The 22365-nt window shown below is 33.6% G+C and overlaps 3 protein-coding genes across 4 annotated transcripts; 2 read left to right on the forward strand and 1 right to left on the reverse strand.

The window, feature by feature from the left end:
• LOC132036067 (receptor-like serine/threonine-protein kinase At1g78530) lies at positions 1-2731 on the forward strand. Its single transcript, XM_059426295.1, has 5 exons — positions 1-1008; positions 1087-1425; positions 1910-2164; positions 2244-2377; positions 2538-2731. Exons 1-5 carry the CDS (start codon positions 873-875, stop codon positions 2727-2729), a joined length of 1056 nt encoding a protein of 351 aa, XP_059282278.1. The 5' UTR covers positions 1-872; the 3' UTR covers positions 2730-2731.
• A 514-nt stretch (positions 2732-3245) lies between these two features.
• Positions 3246-6259, reverse strand: LOC132036068 (fatty-acid-binding protein 3, chloroplastic). 2 transcript variants are annotated; one of them, XM_059426296.1, is made up of 5 exons: positions 5999-6259; positions 4253-4354; positions 3954-4109; positions 3665-3879; positions 3246-3527 (listed from the first exon to the last, which is right to left on the reverse strand). In XM_059426296.1, the coding sequence occupies exons 1-5, from the start codon at positions 6195-6197 to the stop codon at positions 3369-3371; spliced, it is 831 nt and encodes a 276-aa protein (XP_059282279.1). In that variant the 5' UTR covers positions 6198-6259; the 3' UTR covers positions 3246-3368. The 2 variants fall into 2 exon arrangements, with proteins under 2 accessions (XP_059282279.1, XP_059282280.1); XM_059426297.1 differs by having other exon boundaries at positions 5959-6090.
• A 2298-nt stretch (positions 6260-8557) lies between these two features.
• Positions 8558-9645, forward strand: LOC132036766 (glucan endo-1,3-beta-D-glucosidase-like). Its single transcript, XM_059427146.1, has 4 exons — positions 8558-8609; positions 8754-8782; positions 8870-9104; positions 9375-9645. The coding sequence occupies exons 1-4, from the start codon at positions 8558-8560 to the stop codon at positions 9398-9400; spliced, it is 342 nt and encodes a 113-aa protein (XP_059283129.1). The 3' UTR covers positions 9401-9645.
• Positions 9646-22365: the final 12720 nt, after the last annotated feature.

Genomic DNA, 22365 nt, shown 5'->3' on the forward strand with positions numbered 1-22365 from the left:
GTAAAGTAGGACTAATGTTTTCGTCAACATATCAATGATTAAAATCAGCCTTATCAGCTAGGAAAAAAGCAACAAATCATATTCACATGAGACTTGTTCATATTGATAATGAGTTCTTCCTCTGGCAGGTGAGCTAACTAGGACCCCACTATTAGATGCTCCTAAAATTTATCAACCCTATATACTCATGCTGATGGTTCTAAAATTGAAGGAATTTTTTAGTAACTTCAATGGCATAATTTTGGTTTTGCTTCAGGAAATGAGCACTTCCTGCAACAGGTTATCAAGGTGAAGTCCCATTCTAAGTTCTTAAAGCTTGTGTATTTGAACTCTTCTTCATTCTAATTTCTAAACTGACATCCAAACAGCTCCTAAAGCGTTTATATATAATTGCATATAGAATTAGTCAGATCGGTTGAAGCATGAACAATATCGCCTTTGGTCTGAAGGCCTAGCGAGTTCCTTTTATTAATTTTCCTCTTCCAAAGGCGTTTCTTTTCTTTTCTTGGACCAATGACTTCCCTGTTCAATACTGCTAACTATTATAGGAAGATACCGTCTCATTTGGACTATCAGCTGTAGTTTCGATTGTTGAATCGCGTGCAAGTTGAGTTGTGATTGTATTTTTCACAAGTGGAAAGTAGGCTCTTTAGGCTGTCTTAAATAGCTCCTATCCACTAACAATCCTTTGTTCTTCTGGTACACCTCATTAACAACCATTTATGTAATTCCACAGTTGAAGCTAGGAGGCCAAAAGTCTAAAAGCCGTCTAGAGAATTCAGGTACCTGTTTTCTTACTCTATATTTTTTGCTCAGCTGAACACAATGATATGATTTGGTTTCTAACTTGGCCTCACTACTTGCAGCACTAAATGGGAAACTCTAAAGTTATTGCACTCTATATCACAATATGCGTGGTTTTGTTTATTGTCTCAAAAATTATTATGACAATCCTCTGTTACCGTAGATGGAAGAGAAAGCAAATGGTTGTTCAAGACAGTTTATCTGGTAGGATATGATCATGTTCTTTAAAATACTATATGATGGATGAGGAATATCTTATGTTTTCATCATGTTCATATTCAGGTGGAAAGCTAGTGATGTTTAAGTCACAAAAAATGAACACATTGGAGTCCAACATGTTGTTGAAGAGGACCATGAAGCTCACCAACAAAGATATTATAGGATCAGGAGGCTATGGAACAGTCTATAAACTGACAATTAACGAATCAACTTCGTTCGCTGTAAAGAGGTTAAACAGAATAAGCGCGGAGCAAGACGGAGGTTTTGAAAGAGAATTGGTGGCAATGGGGGACATAAAGCATCGAAATATTGTGACACTTCATGGATACTACAGTACATCTCAGTATAACCTTCTCATCTATGAGCTTATGCCTAATGGAAGTTTGGATGTAGTACTTCATGGTATATTTCTATGTCTGTTTCTTATTCTCTAAGGGGTCATTTGGTAGGATGTATTAGGTAGAATAATGCTCGTGCAAAATTTTTGTACAATGTTTGGTTGCACATTTAAGTCTAGTACAACTAATACTATAATTACTTATACACCCTATTCAATACTGTTTTTATACATAGTAGACCATGGCATTAACATTACCGGTACTATTCTTATACTTATACACCCTATTCAGCCCAATTTACAAATTATGCAATGCATGTTGTTTTTAATACAACAATCCAATCAGTCGATAAGAAATAATGCTAGCATTACTAATCCCAATTCCCAGCACAACTTGTTTACGAACCAAACGACCCCAAAGTCTAATGATTGGTCGATCATTTTAGCTTATTTCAGCCTCTGCTAATGCTAGAATCATAGATGCATTATAAAGACCTTTCAAGTTTTTCATATGCGGATAAACTATAAGATGGAAGCATTGTATTGCAGGAAAATCTGCTGCCCAGAAGGTTTTGGATTGGCCTTCAAGATACAAAATAGCAGTAGGAGCTGCAAGAGGATTATCATATCTGCATCACGATTGCATCCCTCACGTTATCCACCGAGATATTAAGTCGAGCAATATCTTGTTGGATCATAACATGGAGGCTCGAGTATCTGATTTTGGACTAGCCACTCTGATGGAACCAGATAAGACACACGTTTCAACTTTGGTAGCCGGAACTTTCGGATATTTGGCTCCTGGTATGTTTTTATTAGAACCATTAGAAGACTCAAATCTTTGTGTTTGAAGAACTGTCAATTATATTATGGTCTTCTGCAGAATATTTTGACACCGGAAAAGCAACAGTAAAAGGAGATGTTTACAGCTTCGGAGTCGTCTTACTGGAGCTTCTAACTGGGAAAAAACCAACAGATGAATCATTTTTGGAGGAAGGAACCAAGCTTGTAACTTGGGTAAACTTTTAGTCCAACTTTTTCAGGAATATTTCAAGTTTCAACAATATTAGAATCACAATGCACTATGTGCGCATCAGTGAAAAAATTTAATCATCAAGTTTTAGCTGTTTCCGAGCTGTCATTAATTTGGTCACTTAATCTCGTTTCTGTTTTACAGGTGAAAGCAGTTGTTCAAGAGGAAAGGGAAGAGTATGTACTTGACAGAAACTTAAAGGAGTTTCCTATAGATGAAATTAACCATGTATTTAACATTGCATTGATGTGCCTTGAGGCAGATCCATGTAAAAGGCCAACCATGGCTGAAGTTGTAATAATGCTTGAGCAAATAAAGATAAATGCTTTGGCTTGAGATTCTTGGTTTTCTGTTTCAACGGTAATTTCTCTCAAATATTTTATTTTATTTTTTATAATTATCTTGCGTAATGCTTGTTCTTGGTCCCCATAGAAGGAAGCTAACAAAACTTTGAGCAATTTGTTCTAATGGAGCTATGCAATCACCGATTAACAGACTACGCTATAGTTGGTCAAATTGGCTTGTAAGCACTTTTTAGCTTATTTACGCGTTTGGTAAACACCAAAGTGTCAAAAGTCATAAGCTGGTCATCCAATTTATGAATTTTCAGCTTATAAGAACTTTTGGTTTGACCAAATATTTTACTATTTTATCCTTAATATTTTTTCTGATCTCAAAATATCTTCCCTAAAACAAAACTCTAAACTTCCTCTTCACTCTGTATGCATCATTCCTCTTTTTAATTACAGGAATACTTTTAAATTTATAACTTTTTTCAAAAAATTTAAGGGTAGTTTAGTCATTCTAACTTATTAACACTTTTTTACTGAACATATCAACTGTTTATTAGCGGTGAAAAGACTTATCCAAACATGCTATAAAATCAGATTCAACAATTAAAAATGTTTTTTCAGCATTTCAAGTTTATAGCTATTTACAATCAGCTAATTCAGACAGGCTCACTCATTACGGACTTTACTTGAGTGCATCTTCCAATCCTTTGGCAATTGATGCTTTCAGTGTAGGAGAAACTGGATCACCACCAAAAAATACGTCGAAGAGAGCTGATGCAACATTTGTAGACTCAATTGTCGCATCAACCGACGAAGGCATCCCATCAAAAGAGAGTGAAACCTTTAAAATATCCATACAATAGAGCAACAAATTAGAATTTAAAAAGCTAAGAACAAAACAAAGGCAACATTTGATGCCTAGAGTTGATATAATCTAGGCCTTAAGAGAGTCTTAATATAAATAAACTGCATACTCACGAGCATTTTGGTCGGGTCAATCCAAGTCAAGAATATGGAAGTTTCTTTCTTAAGAGGTTTTCCTTGAAAGACACCACGGAACGTGGAAAGAGCAGATTTATCATCAGTAGTGGGTGATTTGATTCTCGGAGAAATGGCTTCATCTAAGGCATCCCAGAAAGTTTTACCGTCAATATCTCTGACCAGCACAATACGTAGTGATTTCTCCAGATTGGCTGCAATTCATAGAATCAATTTCAGCACCCCCTATATGATATCATCTCCAAACAATTAAACATCGCCCATTTACCTTCAAAGATATTGTTGAACAAGGAAGTTTCTGGCTGAATTTCTGCAGAAGAACATCCTCGCCAGACATCTAATCTACTAAAGACTGAGTCATTGACATAGAGTCCTGCAGCATAGACTTTGACACCAATAATTGCAAATACCTTTTCCCTGTATCCTAAATTTGTAGGAAAAGCAGCAAAGCATGAGCATAGAGCATTGCCATTATCATGCTTTAGAAGAACTTGAGGCAGATAAATCGATAATTGAAATTTATTCTCAAATTATTTGGAAAAAGTTATTGATTGTGTTGCAGCTGACCAGTTCCAAGCAATGACAATGAAGTGGAGCAACCAGGTAGGCTCAATGATCTTTGAAATTTCACCTTAGTTGCTGGTTCTTCTGCGTATTCTGTACTTCCAACTGAATCGACAACAAATGACAAGTCGTCAGCTCTCACAAACAAACATAAAGATAAGATCAAGTGTCCTTTATATTTCGTGAAGGCATAAAATGGAAACATTAGTCCGCTTGATTTGTCTCAAAACTAAGGATTAAAAATAGCAAGTGCGAGTCAAAGAGTATTTTGCAGGTCGACTCCTGTCTTTTCTGAGCTGCAACAATGAAAAATATGATGGTGCAGTACTGACGTTTTAGCTATGATGAAAAATGTGCCTATGATCAGATTAAAATATTTTTACACAAATAGTCGGTCAGTTCACTATTTACTTTCCCTAGCTGCTATACATCGGTTATACATATATGATACATCTGCCAGCTATTTTTAATTTAAGCGGTTGGGTGAACGAATTTTTAGGTTAATCCATATTAAAAGATTCTTTAAGCTACCTTTTGATGGTTATTGCCACTCAGCATTCTGGTGTCTAATCTTATTCCCATAGCCTGAGGGTCCTTCCTAGCCTCTAATCAGAACTAATCTACAGTCTCCAAATAATTCACGTAGGTGAAAAACTCTGATCAAAGCAGCAATTCAACAACATTTTTGCCAACATCAGATCTTTTCTTCTGTACCATCTTTTTTTATCGGTAATTAGAAACTTTCATTGGTAAACCAGCAAAAAGAGAATGCTGGAAGCAGTCACAATCAAAAAGCTTGCCATTACAACCAAAAAACAAAAAGAAGAAGAAGAAGAAGAAGATATATAAGTAAAGAACTCTGAACAAACAGCAATTCAACTGCATATGTGCCAAGATCAAGTCTTTTCTTTAATACAACAACAACAACAACAACAACATAGCCAGTGTAATCGCAACAAGTGGGGGCTGGGGAGGGTAAAGTGTACGCAAACCTTACCTCTACCTCATGGAGGTAGAAAGGTTGTTTCCAAAAGACCCTCGGCTCAAGTAACCCATATCAAAACATATTAATAACATCTTTTATTCAGTAAACATATTTTAGACTTGAATGAATATAATAATATTACAAATTATGTCTCATGGATACCATTACAAAGCTAAAACCTTTATGGATAGTCAATCTCATATGTTACTCGAACTCCTCAAAAATGTTGTCGGCCGTGTGCTGAATCCTCCAAAAGTAGTGCATTGTTGGAGAATCTGATACAGGTGGGGCCGTATTTTGGAGGACAGGTGACACAGGCAGGCCAATACAGTGCATAATGTTTATTTTCTACCTAGAGAACATAATTGAGTTTAGATACATAAAATTAGCTTAAATTCAGTAATGCCACATATTATTCTCTCCACCAACTTCAGGAATCATGCATTTTCTTGTTCCACTCCTCTTATTTTAGTTGTTCTTCAAGAAGCAAATTTGTATTGATCAGGAAATTTGCATTTATACCATTTAGGGTTTTTCTCATCCAATTTTGGCAAATGTTGGACTTATATGAATATTTTAGTAAAAATTTAAGAAATCAAGATTACCCACAATCTGAAAATTAGGAAAAATTCAGTTTTGAGGGGTTTTCCCTCTTTTGAACAAAAGATGTAAATTCAGCTTAAAAATCTACTAATAGTAAGTTAAAAGACATAAAGATAATAACCTTTTCCAAGAATAACCAAATCACTTGTATGTATTATTACCTGAAGAGGAAGAAGCAGCTTTAATTGTAAAATGTTGTTCATATTGGCCATTTCTGTCAAATGTGGATAAGGGATAAAGACCATTTCTTGAAAGTTTAAGAGGGTAAGAAATTCTGGATTTGGTATTAAAAGCAGTGATTTTTGTGGATGTTGATGTTGAAATCCAAAGTGGTACTGATATGGCTCCAGTTACAGCCATCTTCTTGAAAATGTTATAAGTATTAATTTTGTATATAATTCTAGTTTATTTTTAAGTGTTTATTTTCCTGTAGTTATGCAGAATATGTCATAGATATTGCTGCAAATACTGTAATGGATAAAATATGATGGCCCACGAACAACTTCTGTTGGTATATTTATTATATATCTGTTTGAATTATTGGCAGTTGAAGTTCAGTCTTAAACTTAGTCACTTGTGAACAACATAGAGCCAACTTGATTTGGACTTCTAAAATCACCTTAATCAATGGACTTAATCACTTCTCTTTGAAAATCCAATCAAGCTGATACTTTCTAAGGAATGGTTCTTTGGAATCTTTGCTGATAAATTAGTAATGAAGCATATGTTGTGAAAATAAACTTAGATTTTTTTAGTGTGTTTGGTAAAGAAAAATGTTTGTCATGACAAAATGTATTTTGGTGTCTAATTGGTGAGTGAAAATATTTTTTTGCGAAAAATGTATGGAGTATAATACTACTAATATTAGTAAATCGGATATTAGTATTTAAATGAAATTCTGTATCAGTATTAAAGATTGATCATAATGTTAAAAAGAGCAAGTAATATGAAATTAAAATAGTTACAAAAAGAATTTTCATCCATAAACGAGGCAATTCATTTTTTTCTTTTAATGGAAAATGCTTTTTTTTTAATTATTTTTAGCAAAACATTTCTGATAACTTTAACATTAGGGTCTAGGAATTTTTTGTTTTTACCCCTTCGTGCCAGGAGGCCTCATTTTGATGCCTTGACGACTCAAACCCATAACCTTCGAATTGGAAGTGGAGACTGCTTACCATATGAGCATACCCCTCTTGTCAAGGTCTAGAAATGACTTCTTAAGAAAAGTTTATTTTAAATAAGTAATAAATTCGTCTTACGAAACAAATAACTTTTAAAAGAAAGAAAACGGCAACTTTCTTGAGATTTGCTGGTGGAGAATTTCCAAGCCTTTCTGTTAGTCTAGATCAAAGCACATGGTCTTGTGCACTTGCTTCGTTTTCCTTGAATCAACTTTTCTGTGCTGTATTAGTTTGGTGTGCAGCTTCCATGATCCTACCTCACATGGTGCAAATGGTCATCCACCATTACTACTTTTGGATTAAATAGAGTTGTTCTATATTTGTTAGGAAAAATTCATACTTAACTTTAATGTAAAAGATGGAGTAGAGAATAAAGTTATTGACAACAAAAGGTGAAAGTAGATCTCATAACTTAACTTTTTCATGTGATGTTACAAAATGCATTAGAAGTACTTTTCATTTAGCATAGTGCATATACAGCACTTTCCAAAGCAATAAAAAAAATTGTAACCATTTCGAACACCAGCAAAAGTAACAAGACTGATATAATCGATGTAACCGTCATCAATGATGGAGTAAGAAATTCTATCAATAGATTCGTAAAAGTGCTCTAAGATCACATTTTAGATTTGAACGTACAATCTAGAGCAACGTCTGAATCATATTTGTTGCTATTTCAAACCTTCTATTTCGTAAATGGAATATATATATATATATATATATATATATATATATATAATTCAAAATACTTTTACCATAGTTATATATTACTATCAATGGAAATTCAGTTGAATTCCTGCAGATCATGTAGCTCTCTATCCCTAGCCGTAGCCGCCACATGTGCTCCCAAACGAATGTTTGTTTAATTGCTTGTGGAAAACAAAATTTACCAAAGTAGTTGGAACTGCATATAGGAAATCTTGTAAAAGTTGTTCTTTTCTTTGTTTTCCCCTTTGCTTGTTGACATGGCTCAGGTAGTTATATGGCATGAGTCATGACCACGCAAGCAATGATAAGAATAACACAATGTTGCGACTGTTGATATGACATGCTCACAATTGGTCCAGTAATAAGAATGAGGTCAAGAAAAAATAAATAGCACTACAAGTCCAGTAATAAGAATGAGGTCAAGAATAATCGGAGTGAACATTTACCCGCATCGATACATCAATCCAATAAATATATAATGCATGTCTTCACAAACATTATCATTAAACCAAAGTTAATTACGAATAATTTTATACTCACCTTAATTGTTAAGTTTTACCAGTAATCTGAGTGTGTGGGGGGGACTTTTTATGTGTCCTCTAACTCCACAAGATTCAACGTAAGTTGTAACGGCTCACTATAAGCTTCCGTTTTTGCCTGCTTTTTCTCTTCTTAAATAAATTGCCAAACAACATTTCTTCACCGATACCATCAATAATCACTTTACATCTGTTTCCTCTACTATCTAAACTTAGCCACACAGTTCTGGTTTTCCCTCCTTAAAATCTTTAGTGTTATTCTTCATAGATACTAGATAGTCACTCACTTATGGCTAAAGCAAGTCTCACCCTTTTCTTCCTGCTCTTGTCCTACTTCTCAGGTTAGTGACAATTTTTCGTGTCGCTAATAGTCATTTTTCTAGTAGCGTTACGATTATGTTTTTGTTAGGCTACGTTCATTGTAGACTAGTACCCTTACTTAGTTTGAATGACACTAATTAAATGTTTAAATCATGTTGTTTCAGCGCCGTTTTGGACGTTAGCGGATGAACCGGTAAGTTAAAGAGTTGAATTAGTTAGTGGAGATTAAACGAATATTAGATTTGTGATGTGTTTGTACTTAATTAATTTGGTTTTGCAGAAGACATGGTGTGTGGCTAAACCTTCATCAGATAATACAATCCTTCAGCAAAACATAAATTTTGCATGTTCCAATGTGGATTGTAGTATCTTTCAAGAGGGCTGTCCTTGCTTTTCACCAAACAATTTGATGAACCACGCTTCTATTGCCATGAATCTTTATTACCAATCTAAAGGAAGGAACCCTTGGAATTGCCACTTTGGTAATTCTGCCCTCGTTGTCTTGACTGATCCAAGTAAGTCCTTGTTCTGCTCGGAGACGCATTTATATTTTAATTAGGATAAGTCCTTGTTCTGCTCGGAGACGCATTTATATTTTAATTAGGATGCGTTTTGTGAATTCAACTAGAAGAAACTCTGGTAGTATTACTTTCTGCTCGAACTATATGTGCATATATACGTATATGCAAAAAAAAACGCGTCCGGTTCTATTTCTCATTTACTTAATATATCTTAATTACGCCCTCGTTATAAATCTATTAATAATTCAATCTTGACAATGGCAGGTTATGGCAGCTGCAACTACGACTGAAGTCATGGTTAGGAAAAGCAACTCAGGAGGAGACTTTTGTTGAATCATATATATAGATGTCTAAATCTTGTTTAATCATTAGATAGTTGCCGGTTTCTCCTATTATGATTACCATTTTGTTGCAGTTTTAGCTCCTTCCTTCATGTATGGCTTTTTAGTTCTTACTTTTCTTTGGGCCCTTGCAATTGAAATTGCAATAGGCCTTCTGTCCAGGCTGAATCATAGTAGCTGGTCCAATTGGTTAAGCAGACGTTTCAACTTTTTGCTCGGATTTCCTTCAAACGCACTGGTCTTTAATTTTTGTCCTCCATATATGTGGTTTTAAATTTTTGACCTACTACTTATTTAATTAAAATATCCAGACCGGCTTCTCAAGGCATAATTTTTTAAATTTTTATCTTTTGAAATTGAACTTTTGTCTCGCTCGGCGTAAATTCTGTTGGAATTAAGTTATGCAGTAAGTTTTGTAATATATTTCAGATTATGTTGAGTGTTGAAAGTTTTGCCTTGTCCGACATAATTTATGTGGATTTTATGATACATATGCCGAAGTTAAATATAAACTATGTCGAACAAAATCTAAAATTATGTCGTTTTTTAAATTATGTTGAGTGTTAAAAGTTTTGTCGTTGTCTGGTATAATTTGTGTGTATGTTATGATATATATGTCGAAGTTAAACGTAAACTATGCCTTGTGAAGTCTAAATTATGCCGCACCAAAAAATGCTAAGGGGAAAAAATTAGAGATCACAAATTTAAAGGGCAAAAACTAAAGATGCTCATTTGCACGATTTCCCTTCAAAGGCACTCGTCTTTAATTTTTACCCCTCAAATTGGTGGTCTTTAATTTTGTCCTTTGCCTAATATCATGAGGTTGGGGGTTCGGACCCAGGCTCAAAAAAATAAAAAATTGCAAGGCAGAGTTTCGTAGTAAATTTAGGCCTATTCAAGTCAAAGTTAGGCCTTAAGGCAGAGTTTTGCAGAAATTCAACTGAATTTTTTAAAAAAAAATGGCTTTAATGCAAACCTAGAGTTTTGTCTTAAGGTAGAGTTTTGCCATGCCTGAAGGAAAAATTCTCCCTTAAGGCAGAGTTTGCATCAAACTCTGCCTGATCAGGTAGAATTTTAAACTTTGCCTGATTAGGCAGAGTTTCAAACTCTTCCTTAAGGTAGCAAAACTCTGCCTGATCAGGTAGAGTTTGAGGCAAAACTCTGCCTTGTAAATCCAAACCCTGCCTTGCAATTTTTTTTCTTCAATTTTTTGTAAGCGAGGGTTCGAATCCTGAACCAAGGAATTTTTAGCGCATGGCAAAAATCAAAGACCAGTGCCTTTGAGGGCATTCCGCATAAAAAACTGGCCCGAAATAGGTGCATTTGTGGGAATGAAACTTAGTGGGCCGCGGCCCACGATGCTGGAGAGTGGAAGATAAATGGACCAAATGGTTTGGGTAGGAGGTCCAATTTACGTGCTAAACTGTTGAACCATTTGTTTAAAGATTGATTGTTGAATCTCCTTATTACAGAGAGATGTTTTAATGCATTAACAGAGGATAGTCGGAGCCAAGATTTTCATGAAGTCAAGGGGATTCAAGTATTCACTATCTATTATATATACATAAAAAATAATTTTAATATTTTATGTATAATCTTCTATCCACTTGGCTCTGCCCCTGACAAAGGAAGTTCAAAAAATATTAGTAATAGGTCATGGATTTGTCTTCCTACTGTGACGGTTTAACATTTTTTGAATCCCTTTATCTCCAGTTGTTCATAAGAGGCTACTATTTTAGAGTGCCGAAGTTCAATGACATTGAAAGAAAATACCTAGCACCCCGCTATGTCCCATCTGGGATCAGTCAACACAAATAAGATGCCTCTCACATCCATCAAAACAAATATGAACTATTCACAATCACAAAAACATAAAAAATTGAACCTTCAAAATAAAATACAACGGAAGTTTCCTATCTAAGTTCGACAAGTGTCTAAGTTGCTAACGAATTATAAGTGAAGGAAAAAATACGACGAAGAGAAAAAGAACAAGTAAGCTGATTTCATCCGTTTTTGGACAATGCAAGATCCATAAAATGGGGAAATTCCCTTTGTACTCTCATCAACTGGAATAAAAGTATTGCAAATGTCAGTCTAAAGAAAATATCGAGTAAGAATCCCAACTCCAACCCAAAAAAAGTACTATAGTATATCAAAGTTTGCTTTCCTCCAGAACTACACATATTGTGAAGTATTCAAACCTTAGCAACTTTCAAATATCATTTTTAATTTTAATTTCAAATACGCGTTATTATTAAACTTTAATCATATATTTTGTTCAAATCACATATGTATCACCTGTTGAGAGCTATTATTGAAGATTGTAAGTATTTGTTGGAAGTCAATATCAAACATGTTGATATGTGTCGAGTGAAGGGCACAAATATATATATTTTTAAAAAAAGTTGATGATATGGAATAATGCGCTTAAGAATATAAAGTTTCCTTCTTTTACACATTTAAGTCATATAGCTTACGGAAAGATAAGTCATATAGCTTACGAAAAGATATTAAGTCTTTTGTTAAATACTCTTCATTATACCAAAAGAAAAATTAAATGAGAGAAATATAGAGATGTTCCCTCCAATAATCAATAGGTCATAATCAAGATTGAAGAGTAAGCCAAAGTGATACTCCAGATAGACACGTGAAGAAACAGTTACGTGCTAATGAACGCAAAAGACAAAAAGAGAGGTGTACTTATTGACTAGTGGACTAATAAACACTATGAGACTTTGTTTTAAAATCTTAAAATCACCCAAACGTGTGGAGCTATTTTCTCCACACGAACTATCCTATAATATGGACAACGCTCAACTGAATTAAAGAAAAGCATATTCTGCAATTTGCACCAAAGGGGAGACCTAAAGCATTCTTTTTCTGAATGTCATGTAATGATTTCTCGATTATTTGTTATGTCTGTTTTAGTTCTATATTTTATTTTATTTTAAAATTGTTTTGAGATGCGTTATTTGAGCCGAGAGTCTTTTGTAAACAATATTTCTATCTCCACTGCGTAATACCCTTTCCCGGCCCTACCTATGAAATTATATTTGGTATGTTGTTGTTGGGGGAATTTTTTTACCAAAGTAAGCCATTATTTCAGCCAATTCACCAAAATAATATATTCTTTTGAAAATTTACAGAAATAGAATAAACGTATTCCGCAAAGAACGTATTATGCATTATTTTATTCAAAAAATTCAACGGCAAAAAAGTTAAAGGTTAACGGTGTTAAAGATAATTCGTTTCTAGAGTAACGTTTTATGGTTAATTAATGGTTTCAATGTTCCACCGATTTTAGTTCTTTATTTTATCTAAATGATGATTTAGTGCTTTATTTTATGGAGTATATATGATTCACTAAGGTCTCTTAGTCTACAACTTGATGGAAACCATTCTTAGCTGCCGTTTGCTTTATACAAATTTAGTTCCAGCGAAGTGAATTGAGAAACCAAATTTAGCTGTTGTTTTGCTTCTAGAAGATAGAATACTTTTCGTTAAGCGGTAGATATGAAAGATGGTTGCTTCTTAATTTTCATATATGAAAAGACTATGATATATAAGCATTAATTACTAGTAGTTATTGTTGTAAAATTAAGACATTGTATCTTTAATTTCTTTTGGGTCTTAACCATCTTGCACTTTAAAATGTATAAGAAAATGTTGAAAGGGAGAATTAACCAACTTCTGCTCATATAATTTCCCACTGCTGGTGTTGTTTTGAAATTGAAAAACTGCTACTTTATTTAGCTAATCAATACTTTTTTTATAAGGCTAATCAATATTTTTTTAATCCTAATCAATTTTTTTAAGGCTAATCAGTATCTTTTTGTAAGGCTAATCATACTTTTTTTAAGGGTAATCAATATTGCTCGTAAAGTTTATAATTACATCGATCGAAGGGTTCGTAATTTGAAGAATTCTTTGCAGGGATTTAATTGCTCGTCTTGATTACGTAAAACGTTCGTTAAATTACGTTTTAGCCTAAGTTGTAACTCTGAGTTACGACTTTAGGATCAATCAATGTCAAATTTTGTATTCTTCAGAGTCGTTACTTACAGTAACGTATTAACCATAATACGTTACTTCATAACGTATTAACCATAAAAACGTTACTCTGCGATATCTAATTACCCTTTTAACACCGTTAACCTTTAACTTTTTTGTCCGTTGAATTTTTTGAATAAAATAATGTCTAATACGTTAATGTGAAATACGTTTATTCTAATTCTGTAAATTTTCAAAAAAATGTATTATTTTGATGAATTTGTTGAAACAATAGCTTATTTTGGTCAAAGTGTCTTGTTTGGGAGACCCAAAGCAATACATAGTAAAAGCAAATATCTCACTTTCAGTATTTTCTGTTACTCCTTCTCGAAGGGGTGGCGGCAGCTCATTCAATTCGTCAGGTCACCCAATTTTTTACTCTCAATTTTGGATATTGAATACCTATTTTTTTTAAATAGAATATAAATTATATAAAAAAATTATGAGTCATAATTTTAACAGTAAAAATTAGAATAGCTTAAATGTCTAAAGTGTTGGGGTCGAAATAATCGGGCATCATGCGAAAGTTAATAATTGTAAATATCAGACAAAAATATACTAAAAATGCATTATATTTTAACATGATTTGGTCAATGACCTATATATGAAAAACTAATATAGAATAAATCCATGTTCATTATCATTATTGTAGTCGTATAGCGTGTTATCTATCCAAAAATCATGTGTTTATAAAAAAGGGAAATCTACATTACGTGGCAAACTATTACTATTAATTATGTTTATAGCTATAATTTGGATCGTATTCATTTTATGTTAATAGTTGTATGTTAATGACACTTACTAGCTATTAAGGTAAAATAAGCTGAACACACGTGTATACCCAACTCTCTAAGTCAGATACTCTCTCCTCCTCTCTCTCTCTAACGTCTACTTTCTCTCTCTAACGTTTGGTTCTATTTTGTTCACATAAAAAAGTCACTGTATTGGGTATTAATTTCCTAATGACGTGACATTGAAGGGTCGACATTTATAACCAAACATCATTGTTTACAGTGTCTTTGACCATATTTTTCATTTGTTTTGGGACAATCTAAATTGTTGATAGATTAAGAGATTAATCAAAACAAGAACAAAAGTGTGGTGGCTTAGATCTGCCCGACGAGATGGGTGGAAGTGGATGAAGGTTGTTGTGCAGCGGTGGTTGGAGGGTTATTGGTAGGCGGTTAGATACCGTATGGTGACGGCTGGACCCATCTTCTAGTCTTTTTTAGTTTTGTATCCGACATTGGAAAAAAGCAAGTTTGTGAAGATCTGGAATATTTTCTGTTCAAATACGCCCTCCAAATGATTTGGTCTTTAATATTTTCCATTCAAATAGGCTTGGTCTTTTAACTTTAGGGCCTTCGTAACTTACATCTAAGCGTGTATTCATTAATATTTATCGGATGCGGAAACATTTTTTCAGTCTTACGGATGCGAAATAAATAGTGTTTCTTTATGAGTGTATTCAATAATTTTTTAGCATACAATCCGGTTGTATTCATTAATTTTTTAGCATGAAATCTAAGTTGTTTGGGGTGTATTTTATTTCTTGTATTTAGTATTTGAGTGTATCGTTAAATTTTAGTGCAAAATTGTGTTCGGGTGTATTTTATTTCTTGTATTTTGAAGGATATTTTTTGTATACAACCGATTTTAAGTATAATAAAGTGAATACGGTGTAAAAATGGCTACAAATGAATACGGTTGAGTTGAATACGTTTGGCTTCGAATACAACTTACTGAATACATCCGAATTAATACAACGAAATCCGAATTGAATGCAAAGAAAATTTAACTTGAATACACCGAAAATGCTAATACGTACCGAATTTTGAATACAATCCGACTTTTGATACGATCACTCGTAGCGCACGAATACAATATATCTTGTATGTTCGTATCTGCGTAGCCTACGAAACGTAATTAGCTAAAGTGTAGCTATGCCTAAAAAATAACCCCCAAAATGTAGTCATTTATGTAAGTTTCCCCATAAAAAAAAGTCGTGTGCTTATGTCTAACTTTTCTTTTAATTTTCCTTGGACACGACAATTCTTAATCGTGTCCTCTCAAAAACGAACACTGACTAAGCTGTTAGTGGTCATTTGGTAGGTAGCCAAAATTATTCCGGGATTATAATCCCAGGACTAATTTATCTCATATCTTGGGACTATTTTATCCCATCAAGAAGATGGGATAAAATAATCTGGATAAGTGGTATAGAAGGGATATCTCGGCTTATCTTATACCACCTTTTATTTATTGTATCATGTTTATACAACGTATAAATTTATCCCAGGATAAATTTATACCTTCTACCAAACATGATACAAATTAGGCGCCGGGATATCCCGAAATTATACCATGCACCAAACGACCTATCGTATTGTCTCTATAGACAATCTACAATCTGTACAAAGTACGACTAATTAATAATGGGAAAATTTCATAAATATATAATTTGATCACTTACATTGCAAAAAAAAATAGCCCAAAATTTATATTGCAAAGCTTTAACTCATATACAATATTATCACCGATATACCTATATACATCCATATACAATATTATAACCCATATACACCCATATACCCATATACAACATTATAACCCATATATACATTTATGGACCTATCATCGGGAGATCACGCCGGGCACAACACCAACCACCATATTTACACACCTATATACATAAACACCATATACACCCATATACACCAAAAGGGCACTCGCCGACGTTCATGGAGGTCGCTGGAAAAACTCGAATCTGGTCAGATTTGTAACAATACAATTAACATTTAAACAAAAACAAAAAGTCACCAGTGACGGCGTTAAAAGATCCTACGTATCCGTAACAATATAGACCGATCGAGATGGCTTGCTTAACGAGTTAGACCGGAACAATACAAGACATCGACGGAGATGGCTTCGCCGTTTTTAGACCAAAGGATGGCGTTAAAAAGATAAACCGATCAAATCGTTGGGCGTTGTTTGGCTAGAGATGGCTAGTTTTGCGGAGTTAGATCGGTGGAAGAACGATGTCGCAATGGAGGGGTGGGAGTGAGTGCAGAGAGGAGGGGCAGGGAGAGGAGTGGGTCATTTTTTGTAAAATTTTAAAAAAAATGAGAGTCAATTTTGGTAGCATTGCTACCTAATTGACATGGAAGGTGTAATTTTCTCATTAATAATCAACATAGCCGTCATGCATATATGCATTTCTTTTCATCTAATGTCTTTCTTTTTTTGTCCCTGTCAAAATGAAATCCAAATCGAAAAAAATTGAGGAACATTCACGTACGTATTCACAAAAAATCTAAAATCCAAACAAATCACTTTAGCCACTTCGGAATAATTTGTAGTACCTGATAAGTGATGTGAAATGGGATGTAAGTCCACGAATTATTTAATTTTTCAGAACCAAACAATTAGTTAATTCAAAAACAAACAAAAAAAAGCAGAGTTATTTTTCTTTTTTCTAATGTAAAAGAAATAGCGAAAATCTCAAAAGTATGTGGACGAATGGAATTGCAGAAATTGAAGAAATAACTCTGAGTTTAACACCTGGAGAATTGTTATCTTTACGTTTAGATAATTTGTTAGAACATAGCTTGTGGAACTTGATTAGTGATTATTGATGTGCGATGAAGGATAATTTTTATTCGTTCTTTCATTCTCTGTCTTTCGTTTTAGTTGAGTTCGAAAAGATAAGTTGATTGACAACCACCAGAAATTCAAGTCAAGTTACTTCGTTATTAAAACTAACCTCACTATCTAGCATTCAGATAAGGTGTGTGAAAAATATTGGAGAGTTCTTGAAAAAGTGAGAATAAAAGAGTTTTATTTAGTTGGAGGAAGGTGTCTCTTTGGACTAAACATCTTGTCTAGAGTTTGTTGAGTTGTATGACGATGAATGGGCGATCAAAATTCCGTGATGGTTTAAAATATAAAAAGAAGATAAAAGGTCTGGGGTTTCAACATCAACTATATATACATAAAAAATAATTTTAACCTCAGAAAAATAGTATTTTTTTTAGTAGAGGGGTTCTTTTGAACACCCTTTGATAGGCGTGGCTCCGCCAGGTATCTGAAGGGACAAGTGCTGGCCGGCATAAGCATGTGAGTTTGATGATTGACAAAGTAAACAAACGAGGCAAGTGAATCATGTACGTAGACATGTTTTATCTCCGACACAGGCGGTGAGCTAGGAGAAGATAAATCAGAGCCAGTTGCTGGACAATGGTGAATGAAACAGGTTTATGGACATGTTCCATCTCAGAGTGTGACAAGATTCAGAGGCGTTCCATCTCAGAGTGTGACAAGATTCAGAGGCAAAAGAAATAGGTGGGTCGAATCCAGTCAAAGTACATGTTCAGTGGCATCTGGTCCTACTGCGAGTAGGATTTATGTTTTATGGTAAAGACTTGACAATCAAGAATTGCAGGATTTCTTGCCATAATTATCAAGATATTTCAGACTTCTACAAGGACAACGAAACCGCATGAAAAAGCAAGAATCCTAAGTCAACCCAAACCTATTACAAACAAATGGGCCGATTCAATGCAGGTTTGAGTTTTGCCGACTTGCCGCGCACTCGATGCATATATGTAAGTCTTATCAAGAAGATTTGCACATTCATAAAGAAAGAAAGGTATTGAGCGAATACAACAACGCAATATTGAGTGTTCGATTCTAAAAGGTCGCCTGATACTACGAAGAAGATTAAAGAAGTTGTTCTACATAGTTCATGTTTTATAGTTCTTGAGTCTAGATTTGTGTATTATGCTGTTTATAGAGTTGTATCCTTATATGCTTTATTAGAAGCATAAATTGTAGGTACAAACAATTAGTCAAATTCAACTTTAAGTTGGGCTAACTTAATGGTAGCTTACTAGTAGAGGGAGATTAGTGAGATAAGAATTAGAGGTTAGTTCCTAGGTTATAGAGCTCAGAACTTGAATTTGCACGCTCACAACAGAGTGGAGTTTTGGGAAAATCCTACAAAGATGTAGGTCATGGTGTTTTCACCCTTGTGAGTCGGGTGGTTTCCACATAAAATTGTTGTGTCCTTTACTTTACTGTTTTTTACTATTCCGCAAACGCTAGCTTGGAACAGGTAGAGTAACGTGTTCTATCTCATAGGATAAAATCTAGTATTGATTAGGATAGAACGTAGGTCGTGCAACACAACAACAAGTCAAGAGTATTATTGCTGGACCGGTGAAGATTATACCGCAGTGAGCTTGAATCTCCTTAAAGAGAGCGAGATATCCACGCTTCAGCTTGAAGAGTATTTATTTACTTTGTTCTTCATTTTTCAACTGTAATTTATTGGTATATTCACCAATAATTTTAAGGAGATTCAGCTTTGCTATAGTTTGAAAAATCTCGGATATCAAGATAGGAGAGATCAACACATTCCGCTTCGACGCTGCTAGATCTCTTTAAGAGTTGGAAGGGTAAAGTACTTTTTTATACTTGCTCCACTCAAGCGGATAAAGATTAAAAAACATTACCTATATTTTTATGAATAGAGTGATACAACTTTTCATGAATATAAATTGTTATTTAAATTCTCGAAAAGTGGGGCTAAAGAAATGAGAAATATTTATCATGAAAAGTGATTTCTACATTTTTGAGAATGCTTTAAAAAGTGTGATAAGTGCATCTATCATAAGTCTTGGAATAATTCTTATTGCGAGAAACTAAAAATATGTGTAGAAGTCATTTTGACATAAAATATTTGGTGAGATATATTTCATCCTTGAAATAAAAAATATCATAAACATGAGATGAAATTTTCCTTGACCAGTCATTTGAAAAATTTGTGAAGTACAATTATGTATCTGTTGATTGTGCGCGTCTTGCAATTACTTTTGATTCAAATATGTGAAAAATGGTGTGATAAATTTTTTTAAAAAAAAAGGAATATGCTAGTCTAATAAAATATATGAGAGATGTGACTTGATTGCACTTTGGCTTGATATTATCTATGCGGAAAAGTATTTAGCGAATGTACGCAGCAAACGATATTTTTACTTACTAAGAAATTTATGGCATGTATTATCAAAAAGTTCATGCTATACTTCAAGGCTTTTTTAGGTGCGTATGGGAACAATTAGTGTTATTTGTTGAAGAAATTATTGTTGCTAACTCTACCATGGAGACTGAGTTTTGCCTCAACTTCAGCAAGTTAAGAAGAGAATTGGTTGAGAAATTTATCATTTCAAATATATTACTTTGAAAAATCAATTCCTTCTATTTCAATTCATTAAGATAGCACCAATATTATTGGTAGAATACAAAAACGTTATTATGACGGTAAATCCAGCCCCCCAAAGGAGAAAATACTATATTGTGAGATTATTCATGAATCATATATGAGGAAACCTAACCTGGGAACTGGAGATCCTATAACCAGGTTTAATGGGAAAAACGAATCATGTGATGACTTGTATTGAATTGTACTATTCCTCGTTTTATTTCCTCCCTATGATGAAAGTGCATTTGTTCTGTAACGATTTGTGGAGGTTGAGTCTATGAACTCTTAATGAAATCTCCGTAGCTCGTATGGGGTGGGCTTGTTCTCAAAAAGCACTCATGAAAACCTGATGGCGCATGACCACAATGTGCTAGCTGTTAAAGCTCATGTCAACACCTTGATTATTATGTGTAAGCAATAATTCTTTATTTCCCTAAAATAGTCATAGTTCAAGTCTGAGACCACCACAACTCTGGACTAAAGATTACTATTTTACTAAGTGAAGGTTCAATGCAGAGCACACCTTCATCATGCATAATAGTCTTACTTAAAATACCGCTAAACTCTCTTATTTTATATTAAAATGAGTGGGATATTGTTGGGTTATAGGAGCATTTTAATACCAAAATATATTTTATATTGCCTCATGTTGCAGCCTTTTTGTTGTGCTTAGTTGCCATTTACGTGTATGAGTAATTATGCCACATTACTCATATGACTTAGTGGAAGAATGTGGCTTTTATTTTGGCCAAGCGGTAAACCCTTGTGGTCGTCGCTTTCAACTCGGCAGGCACCTAAAGCGACCCTTGTTCCATTCTCGACACTTTAGGTGGTCATTCTACTTAGACACTTTTTTGCACCATTATTGAGCAAAACCAACACCAAAGAAGTATGCTTCATTGCACATCCAACCAGCCCAAAAACCCCAATTTTTAATGGTCAAAACTTCACGAATTTATAAATTAGTGAATTTACAATTAAAATGAGTTGGCACAATTTAATTGAGTTGGCACAATTTAAATAAGTCGGTACAATTTAATTGGCCATCGAATCCACGTAAGGAGACTGTTCGGTGTTGGTTTTATACGATAACGGTGCAAAAAGTGTCTAAAGTAGAATAGGAATACCACCCTGAGCGTCCCCAAATGGAAACGAGAAGTAACAGCGCTCTTCGGTCGAAAGTGGACGATGCTGCGCGTTTTGTCGAATGTCTTTACTTTTATTTTCCTTGTAACTCTAATACATTACTCTCTCATATTCTCCACAATCTCACAAATTAATACCCACTAATCCGCTTCTCTTCCAATTTAATTCAAGAACGAATTCTTCGCTATAAATAGCTAGTCATTCTAATCGTTAATGGTGAAAAACATTGGAGAGTTCTTGAAAAAGTGAGGATAAAAGAGAGTTTAATTTGTTGAAGGAAGGTATTCTCGGTGGAGCTTTAGTACCAACATCTTTTCGAGAATTTATTTGAGTTGTATAGCTGATGTCAAGCCAGATCACTCGGGGATAAGTCAAGAATATTACCGCCGGACCGTGCGAAGATTATACTGCATGATGGACTCGAATCTCGCTTAAAAAGTGAGATATTTGGGTTTCAAATTCTGAAGATATTTGTTTACTTTGTTGTTATTTTCATTTTATTTTGCAACCGTAATGATTGGGATACACCAACAAAGGATAGTTTCATTCAAATATGAGATGATTGAATTTTAGCAACTAATTATTTATTGAGTTAATTTAAGCATGTAATAGTCATTCAAGTTTAAATTTCCCACAAAAATCGCTTTTGTTACATTTAGGACAATAAAGTCAACTTAAGTATTACTATTTTTCTCAAAAAAGTATCCAAATCGTTCCTCAAAGTTCTCCTTCTGTAATTGGTATCGCCATGTCATTTAAGCCCCATAATTTTTAATAATAGACATATTTAATTCATCAAAGTCATTTAACCAAATTCATATTTTATATCCAATCAAATATGATTTCGGTTAAAAAATGGTAAACGAACAAACTAGCATGTAATCTAGATGAAATATTAGAATTAAAAGATGAAATTTCTAAATCTATAGATAAGTTTTAAAAAATTAAAATTAAAATATAATAAATTTGAATTTGAGTTACTTTAGGGGCTTTAGTTTAATATATTGCTAGATATTAACATGACAAGTTGGGATATCTATATCTTAACATGAAATAAATTAATAATATATTATATTTCATATAAGCCTAATATATAATATTTCAAAATAAAAACTAAGGGTAATAATATAATATTTTAAAATAAGTATTATAGCAATGAAAATTCTATACCTTTTGCATCAGAAATAAAAAAGACCTCGATAGTATGGAAATGAATATACCGAAAATTTATACGCTATATATTTGAGGATAAATAACTAAAGATACAGAGGAAAAATTTACACTAACTTTATTTTTTTAAATATACGATTCAATTGGATTTTTTAAAAGTTAAATCGATGCGAATGTAATCTTTATGTTATATGTATAATTCTATTTTAATGTGAAAAGAATATATTATTTAATGTGGGAAAAATATACTATTTAAAAAAACTTGAATTCGAAAAGAAAGATTAAATTA

The sequence above is a fragment of the Lycium ferocissimum genome, chromosome 11 (genome assembly GCF_029784015.1).
Source record: "Lycium ferocissimum isolate CSIRO_LF1 chromosome 11, AGI_CSIRO_Lferr_CH_V1, whole genome shotgun sequence".
NCBI classification, from domain to species: Eukaryota; Viridiplantae; Streptophyta; class Magnoliopsida; order Solanales; family Solanaceae; genus Lycium; species Lycium ferocissimum.

Coding starts and splice junctions, on each gene's coding strand:
- LOC132036067 (XM_059426295.1), top strand. CDS start 873: ATGGGAAACTCTAAAGTTATTGCACTCTATATCACAATATGCGTGGTT. Junction 1,426..1,909: donor TTTGGATGTAGTACTTCATG/GTATATTTCTAT, acceptor ATTGTATTGCAG/GAAAATCTGCTGCCCAGAAG. Junction 2,378..2,537: donor GAACCAAGCTTGTAACTTGG/GTAAACTTTTAG, acceptor TCTGTTTTACAG/GTGAAAGCAGTTGTTCAAGA.
- LOC132036068 (XM_059426296.1), bottom strand. CDS start 6,197: ATGGCTGTAACTGGAGCCATATCAGTACCACTTTGGATTTCAACATCA. Junction 4,110..4,252: donor ATTGTCATTGCTTGGAACTG/GTCAGCTGCAAC, acceptor CTACAAATTTAG/GATACAGGGAAAAGGTATTT. Junction 3,880..3,953: donor GTTCAACAATATCTTTGAAG/GTAAATGGGCGA, acceptor TATGAATTGCAG/CCAATCTGGAGAAATCACTA.
- LOC132036766 (XM_059427146.1), top strand. CDS start 8,558: ATGGCTAAAGCAAGTCTCACCCTTTTCTTCCTGCTCTTGTCCTACTTC. Junction 8,610..8,753: donor GCTCTTGTCCTACTTCTCAG/GTTAGTGACAAT, acceptor ATGTTGTTTCAG/CGCCGTTTTGGACGTTAGCG. Junction 8,783..8,869: donor GGACGTTAGCGGATGAACCG/GTAAGTTAAAGA, acceptor TTGGTTTTGCAG/AAGACATGGTGTGTGGCTAA.